Genomic DNA, 8,532 nt, shown 5'->3' with positions numbered 1-8,532 from the left:
TATCCATTATTTTGTTGCCCTGTCACAACTTTTTGGAGATGTGCCATTAAATTAAACATTTTCCGTAAAATGGTAAGTTTCCTCAGTTTAAACATTTCACATGTTTTCTATGTTCTATTATTAATAATAATAAAAAATACAGACTTATTTGATTTGCAAATTATTGCATTCTGTTTTACTTTACATTTTACACTTACCCAATTTGTTTGAAATTAGGGTTGTGTTCATTAGTTATTCAAAGCTTCTTAATTTATTTTATTTATTCTAACTTTACTTTTTTTTAATTGACATAAAGTATATGCTACTGACTGGAAACATTCACAGCAATGATAAACTGATGTGTATCTTAATTATAGCTAGAGGTATTTGTGTTTGCATTTCTATAGTTTGCTAAATGTTTTACCTCAGCAACAAATGTCCTGGCAAGATGATGAGGTATTATGTATTGTATTGAATTATGAAGTCAGATACAATACAGATTGATTTATATATTTATTGATTTACTGAATTATTGATTGACTAATGAATTGATAGATTGACATATTTATTGATTGAATGTTTGACTGGTTGATTGACTGTGATTAATTGACAGTCTGATTGATTAACTAATTGATTGATCGATTGATTTACAGATGTATTGATTTAATGGTTGTTTGATTAATTGATTGATTGATTGACAGATTGATTGAGTAACACAATAACACAAGATCTGGTCTGTGTATTAAACGTCATTGGACACCCCCTAATCCGTTTTATGATCAGTGTGATATTAATCGATGTTGGCTATTGGGAGTGTATTAGAAGTGTATATAGGTGACACGGTCAGGGACCAATCAGAACACATAGGAGGCGTGTTTGGCACAATAAGCTCTTTCCTACAGACACGCGCACCAACCCGTCTAATTTTACTGCGCGCGCAATTTCAGCCAATCGCCTTCCTCGCTGCAGCTCGGCTGTGTGGAGCAGTCTGCGCGGTTTGAGTGGCACGCTCGCGCACCGCTCACGCGCTCAAACACCCAGGCGACCAATCGCGCGGTGGAGTGGGCGGGGCTTCGGAAAGGGGGTTGGCTGCGAGGTATCATGGAGGATCAGTTAGAGAACAGTGGACGTTGAAGAAGGCTGAGCTGTGGGTCCTCGCTTTCAGAGTTTCTTACAATTATATATATATATTTTTTTTTTTTTTTTTTGGACCGTTCTCGTCCAGTGCGTGATCTCCTCACACGATGGAAATGAAGAAGAGAATCAGTTTAGAGCTGAGGAACCGAACTCCAGCGGAGGTGAGATCTTTTTGGACTTTTAATTATTTATTTGTTTTTTTTTCACTCTCCCCGCCGGAAAATGATGTTCGATCGCAACCTGTGTGTCGGAGAGTTGAGTGACTGACTCCACTCAGGAGTGCTCTGCAGTTACACTCCACACGGGGCTCGGGAGGATGCAGTTACACACATGAGGTTCACATTTTAACAGATTGTATCCAGTTGTAAAGAAATAACACATTTATGAAGTCTTTTTTGAAACCCAGTTATCTCGATGTGAGTCCGTTACTCTCCTGTTCGTCATTGCGCTGGTAGTTCATATAGTCGTTCTGCTGACGTTCGGAAAGTGATATAGTTGCCCCATAAATATAATAAATACATAAATATATATATATCCATCCATCACTCTGTTATTTTGATTATCTATATCCACAATTACCTCTATACACGGTGTCTACTTCAATTACGAGTTAATCGGACAGGGCTGATATGCCGCCGTCCGGCTGTAAATACACGTTAATGCCCATGAAGCCGTTAATAAACGACATGTTTTTTTTATACACGTTTCAGGTTGTTGATCACAAGTATATACTATTTTACTCCGAGTATTCGAGCGAGTAAAGTTGATTGTAGTTGATCTCTGGCGGCTTCATATTTCACTATGGCTTCTCGAACCTAGTCATGAAGAGAGAGAGAGCGGTATGGTCTCCCGAGGCGGACATCTTGGTCTCCAACTCTTCAACACTACACACGTTCACACGCTGCCGCTGTTCCTCAGCAAACCCACCACCATGCGAACCTCACTGAGGCTCAGAGCTCAATCACTCACTCACTCACTCACGGTTCGCTTTACTGCGTGTTTTTCTCGTCTTGTATAATCGTTTAAGTCGAGGCTGTGTATATGTGTGTGTGTATATATATGTGTGTCGTGTTGTGGCGCCTCTCCGAGTGTGCGTGTGCGCGCGCGCGAGTGTATATATGTGTGAAAGAGCGCGCGCGCGAGACAGCGTGTGAGGCAGAGTGTAGAAGAAGGAGCGCAACGGCATTTTGTCGCTTCGGTTCGCGAATGGCGGATGTACGGCGCCTCCGACTGAGTTTCACCAGCACATAACACCGATTCTTTTTTTTTTTGTCCTTCTGAACACACACGGTAAAGAGCAAAAAAAAAATACCCGGATTGAATGCACTTTCGCGTGCCGCAAATTGGACTTTTCATGAAGTCCTTTAAAGAACCAGGTGGCATTTCTGCCTCCATGTTTATAAAACCATGGCGGTGTTGTATAACCTGGTTTCGCTTTCGCTCGACCACAAGACTGCATATGTGCATACATTCGACAGGCATGTCTAATATTAAAATAACATTTTTTGTTTTTAGACTATCTTTTGTTGGTTTTTGATGGAATGTGGCAGATGGCGGGGTGGCGCGCGCACAAACACACACACACACACACACACACACACACACCTACCTCCCTGCTATGCTTAGTAGTATTAAAGTATAGACAATGGTTGATGTGTTTGGTTAGATTATAATTTTTTTTTTATATCTATACATATATTATATAAAAGCCGATATAGTGACATGGTTAACAAATCGGGTGTGAGGATGATGTGTGTTTCCAGTAAAAGTAGTTTGTGAACGCCCATGTCTAATCTGGAGCGCCTTCTGTTGAAACATTGGCGGGTACAGTAGTTATTCACCTCGTTCACCTGTAGGTGGTGCTGATGCCAATGTTGGATTTAGAACAGAAATATTACAGAATATTTCTGAAGCACTTTCATGCTTATATTTCACTCATTGTTTTAAGAGTACCTGCTTTAGATGACTGCTTTTGAGACAATTTGAAGATTCTTCAAAAATTATAAATGACAATCACTCATCACATTTAGGAAAATTTCATATCAGATGCATTGCAGTATGGTGATCATGACATGACAAGTTGCATTATGAGGCTTCTGATCATTTCAATCAATTATTTATTGCAGCTGGTTGGAAAATGCAAAAATCTTTGCCCATCGTTGTATATTAACTTATTCAATGTTTTGTGATCTTTTAAATTAAATTGCCATCCCGTTTACCTCTTGTGGAAGTCGATTTTATTGCTTTTTATTTCTGGGATATTGTGAAATATGTTAGGAATGTGTACATTATAGTTCATTGGATTTTGTGCACTTACCTCTTTCAGAAATTTATATACAGTCTTCCTCTCCCTTCAGGTGGCAGAGCTGGTTGTGGACAATTGCCGCTCGAGTGATGGAGAGATTGAGGGCCTCACGGATGAGTTCAAGGAGCTGGAGTTCCTCAGCATGGTTAATGTTGGTCTCACATCATTGGCTATGCTGCCATCACTGCCCAAACTAAGAAAGGTAGGATGGAAGTATTGGAACACCTGATTTAAGCGAAATGTATGGAAAAAATTAAGCACTTTTATGATTCCTGTTTGCAATAATGTCCTACAGAAATGTTCACATGTAATTAAGTCACACAAATATTACATATTTAAATGAATTCATTTACAAAATTACATTTTCATAAATGTCTGGTGGAATATATAAAGTTATTCAAATGTAATGTTTCTTTGTTTCTTTCTTATACAGTTGGAGCTAAGTGACAATAACATTTCAGGCTCTTTGGAGATCCTTGCAGAGAAATGCCCTAATCTGACATATCTAAACCTGAGTGGCAACAAGATTAAAGAACTCAGCACAGTGGAAGCTCTGGTAAGGGACATAGATCTTCTAACATTCTTGTTCAAATATATCATGCATCTTCAAACTATGCTTATGCTCTTGGTGCTGTTCTAATAGTGATAAGTTATTGTCTAAAAGCAGGACATTACATTATACAACAAAAACAAATCATCTCCGCCTCTACATTTCACAAATGTATCGGCATGATGACGCACAGCTCAGATGCTCACACTGCGAACCATTGGAAAGCAAATTGCCCATAATGCAACTATTCACTTTAATCATACTGAGCACATATTTATTATTTTTTTACACTTGTAACCCTCAGCAAAACCTGAAGAATTTAAAAAGCCTGGACCTTTTTAACTGCGAGATCACAACATTGGAGGAGTACAGAGAGAGCATTTTTGAGCTCCTGCCTCAGGTCACATACCTGGATGGCTTTGACGCAGAGGACAATGAGGCTCCTGACTCGGAAGATGATGGTGACGGTGATGGTAAATGGACTTTAGAAGAAGGAGTCAGTCATATACATATATACACTGTTTAGATCTAGAAAATTTGATCCTGTTACAGTTTTACAATAAAAGTAAAACAAGTTAATTTAATGCTGCTGTTTTCAAGTTTGTGGCGGCTCAGAAGATGATGAGGATGGTGAGGAGGGAGCTGGACCTGTTGGTGATTATGAGGATGATGATGATGAGGAGGATGATGATGAAGAAGAATCGGAGAGTGGAGAGGTTGGGCTGTCCTACCTGATGAAAGATGATATTCAGGTAAAGTATAGGTTAAATGCCATCTTAGTATTTTATACATAATTACATTTCATTTACTCAAAATTATGTACTGCTTTTGTTTGTATGCAACAGGATGAAGAGGATGATGACGACTATGTAGAAGAAGAGGAGGAAGGTGAGGGTAAGTATAAATCATTCGCCGATTTCGTTTTACAATCTTTAGTGGTTTTGATGAATCAAGGAACAGGTTTTCTGCTCTCATATATGACATATATGATAATGTGGATTGTGTGTTCCAGAAGTGGAGGCAGCGGTTCGGGGGGAGAAGCGAAAGAGAGATGCAGAAGATGAGGGTGAAGATGATGATGATGATGACGACTAACCCTATGTGTCTGTTGAACAACTTTGAAAATGTGTGATCTTGCAGATTGTTTTTTTTTTTCTTTATTTTTTTTTCTTTTCTTGTATACAATAGATATATCACTGTAGAGGCTAAATGTTTTCTTTTGATAAATACATATGCTATATAAAGGGGTTTATTGATAATTCATTTATAGCCATTCCGAGTTTTTGTCCCAGCACGAGAATCTCGTCATTATGGCTGACTGGTGGAAGGGGAGAGGTCCATGGGTGTTATGGGAGTTATGGTGTGTCTCCACGCTGTGACATAAATACTGCTAGGCGAAATAACAAAGCAACGCTGGTCTGTAAAGTATAAACTTAATTGTTTAGCCCGTGCTCCACCTGCCAGTGACTTCCTCAAAGAATTTCTCCAAGAATCGGCCTGCTCCTCATCTACCTCTCCGGGCAGCCTCAGTCTCGGCCCACTATGGAGCATAGTGCCAGTGATCTCCAACTAGCAGCACTCGTGGTCCAGGATTGACCAATCCATGCAGAAGATATCGCCCATGGCACGTGGTCTTTGTAAGGGATGCCCCCTCTTGGTTCACTCTAAGCTACCTTTAGGCTTGTTTAAATAGGCAGCGCAGAGTGCGATGTATGTAAATGTGATGTAAATGATCTGAAAACGAGGGAGGGGGTTGGTGTGTAGTATAAACATTTTGACAGGATTCTAACCTATTTTTATTGGAGTTGGTCTTTGGGTTTTTAGCACAGATAGGACAACATGTTAAAATGAACAGAAACCATTTAATATAAGCATTTAACCCTTTCTTCTATATTACGTTTTCTTTGAATTATTTTGTCCTTAGCAAGATTTTATTTTGTTTAAAGAGGGACATTGCTTGAAAATTTCATGTAATGATCAGGCTTAATGGCTTTTGATTAAATAGTACCCTAAAGACGTTTTATTCCTATGTCTTGGTGTGGAAACGGGTTAGTTTATACCTTTTGTCGGGGATATTTTATAGAATAGTACCTTTAAACTAATGTTCGTATGGCAATATGTACAGTATATAGTGTATGTTCCAACTGGTCAGTGCTAGTTTGACTGTGGGTTTGTTTTGTTTGCTGTGATATTTTTTTGTTTGTTTGTTTTTTATATAAATGAAGCTCATTGATTAATTGTTTTAGTTCTCATATGTCCAAAACTATAAGTTGTTTTGTTTTGAGTTTTTGTTTATTTCATTACTTGGCTGTGTTTTTGGTTATGTGAGTTAACCCCCCCAACTTTTGGGAAAAACTTTTGTTTGGGTTTTATTGTTTGCTTTCTTTTTTTGTTTCTGTATCCCCCCCCCCCCCCCCCCCCCCCCCCCATTTTTAGAAAACGAAAAATAAACACAAAAAAGTCATGGTTTAAGATATATGATCTGGTGAAGCTCTAATTTCTTTTATCCAGTAATTTTCCAGAGTATATGAGAAATTCTTGAAGATGAATAATTTCTACAGCTATTGATGTTCACACATTTGTTTCCCTCAGAGTAGGCTGATGAGAATAATTTGCTTTAGCAAGTTTTTTACCATGTAATAGTGCATTCATTGTCTGGCCTGGTCTGAAAACTAAATGGTAAATTTGTTTGAATATTTGCAAATTTATACCCAAATGTTGGCTTTTTTTTATTATTTTTTTAATAGAACAGATGAGGACATTAACCTGCCACTTTTTTCAGCTCGAATTAGTTTAGGGAAAAAAAATTCCTTAACTAGTGTATATTAAAATGATGCAATATTTCTGATAGAGTTAAATAGATTTTTATTTAAAACAAAGTACTGTGCATTTGCGATTATTTGCTTTTTTTTTTTTTAGTTCCTTAAAACTTCTATGTGATCAAAAACTGTTCCTATGAAGTAGTTGCCTAATAAACAACGAGTTCTTTTGACTCGCTATATGTTTTTTGGTGACTATAAAATAGGTTTTGTAAGTAACCCTACCCATGATATCTTTACCAGCTCCTGCTGTGTGTGGCCTTGAGCACCTCTGAAGGCAGTCTGCTGTGTTTAATACTATATAGAGCTGCCATCTGTACACAGCCTATTAGTTATTTATCAATACATATGCTTTCAGTATTGGGTTAGTGGAAAGTGGGCGTGGATTGTTTAAAGCACACAAGAGCAAAGCATACAGGGTTACAAATCCATGAATAACTCAAGAGCTGGGGAATGTCTTTAAAACCATTAGGGAGTGCTGTAGTGTAGAGTATGGGTGGACCCATGGTATTTCTGATTAGTAATTTATTACATTGATGTGTGTTTCTTGTTAAAGAACAGTATCAAGAGAACTGTGGTAATAGTTCTATTTTATCCAACAAAGCAGGTAATTCAATGCATGGAAAAACTAATTTAAAATAAAGCTGACATCTACTATTCTCAAAAACAATAGTTATTTATTCCATATGTGAATTGCTTGAGAGACAATAAGGATAAAAGTGATATTAGTTTTAGAACCACAAACATATTCAATTTACTTAACTGTAATTATTTACCAGTTTACTTAATATATACATAACTGTATACATACATTTACATAAGGTGAGGCTTTAAGGAGTTACCTACTCATCTTTTCACATGCTTGTTGATGGCCAGCAGCTTCTTATACACTCTTTTAAAGGTTTCACTGTACAATTTGTCAAATTCTACATGGAAAAGGAAAACCCACTCCCTGGAAATAAGTTAATTTTCTGAAATGATTGCAGGAGAACATCTCAGGAATCTTAATACCTGATTCACCAATGCGACACAGTATCCCCTGGTATTTGTTTTTCTCTTTTAGGCAATATGAGTTTTCAGATACCACTCATAAGTCTGCTGGAGCATTTGTTAACATTTGTGTCATTAATACAGTTGGAAAACTTCAAATAGGATTTATTATAAATTATTTTCTCTAGACCCAGTTTCTTAACTGCATTCAGCAGTATTGGTGATAGAACAAGTTTTGCAAGGCAAAAGATGAAGTTATAACACTGCCACAGTCAGATTTTTGTAGAAGACGGTGACCTAGTATTTATTTGCATTTATGTTCTTCCTTTACTGGAATTGTTTGTCAGTTGACTAATATTCAGTAGACCTTGCAACAAGTCATTTTACCTGCTAATCTGCTTGTCTGAAATTCATAGTTTAGTTGCTCTGTGATAAATAAATCAAAGTCCACTTACTTTTGGACTATTGGGTATTCTGTGAAATTTGTTTAATTCTATAGTAGTCTTCAAGGTCTTCATGAGGTGTATTCTCTTAAAACACCCATTCTGAGGCCAATTAGAGCTAAAAAAAAAAAAAAAAAAAAAACACTTCTGTTAGATGACAATAGTTGCTGGGATGTCATGTTGCAGTTTGGTTTTGACGCCAGCTGATCTGTTGCTTCCTCATCGACACCCAACGCTCAGCTTAACACTGTGTTTCTGATTTTTATGAGAGCACTTAGTATTTAACCAAAATAACATGGGGGATTTACA

The 8,532-nt window shown here is 37.5% G+C and overlaps 1 protein-coding gene across 5 annotated transcripts; it reads left to right on the top strand.

The window, feature by feature from the left end:
- Positions 1-1,045: 1,045 nt before the first annotated feature.
- Positions 1,046-6,447, top strand: anp32e (acidic (leucine-rich) nuclear phosphoprotein 32 family, member E). 5 transcript variants are annotated; one of them, XM_083524137.1, is made up of 7 exons: positions 1,046-1,277; positions 3,474-3,623; positions 3,855-3,977; positions 4,276-4,438; positions 4,572-4,723; positions 4,817-4,865; positions 4,984-6,447. In XM_083524137.1, exons 1-7 carry the CDS (start codon positions 1,224-1,226, stop codon positions 5,064-5,066), a joined length of 774 nt encoding a protein of 257 aa, XP_083380263.1. In that variant the 5' UTR covers positions 1,046-1,223; the 3' UTR covers positions 5,067-6,447. The 5 variants fall into 5 exon arrangements, with proteins under 5 accessions (XP_083380263.1, XP_083380265.1, XP_083380264.1 ...); XM_083524139.1 differs by having other exon boundaries at positions 4,276-4,444; positions 4,817-4,859; positions 4,987-6,447; XM_083524138.1 differs by having other exon boundaries at positions 4,276-4,444; positions 4,817-4,859.
- Positions 6,448-8,532: the final 2,085 nt, after the last annotated feature.

This window comes from Silurus aristotelis, assembly GCF_946808225.1.
Source record: "Silurus aristotelis genome assembly, chromosome: 21".
In the NCBI taxonomy this organism is placed as follows: Eukaryota; Metazoa; Chordata; class Actinopteri; order Siluriformes; family Siluridae; genus Silurus; species Silurus aristotelis.
The sequence above is the reverse complement of the archived record's forward strand: the minus strand, read 5'-3'. Positions and strand labels throughout refer to the sequence as shown.

Bases quoted from the DNA above. Each gene is read 5' to 3' on its own strand.
- anp32e (XM_083524135.1), top strand. From the start codon at position 1,224: ATGGAAATGAAGAAGAGAATCAGTTTAGAGCTGAGGAACCGAACTCCA. The intron at 3,624-3,854 runs GTAGGATGGAAG...TTTCTTATACAG, and splicing joins CACTGCCCAAACTAAGAAAG to TTGGAGCTAAGTGACAATAA. The intron at 4,445-4,571 runs GTAAATGGACTT...GCTGTTTTCAAG, and splicing joins AGATGATGGTGACGGTGATG to TTTGTGGCGGCTCAGAAGAT.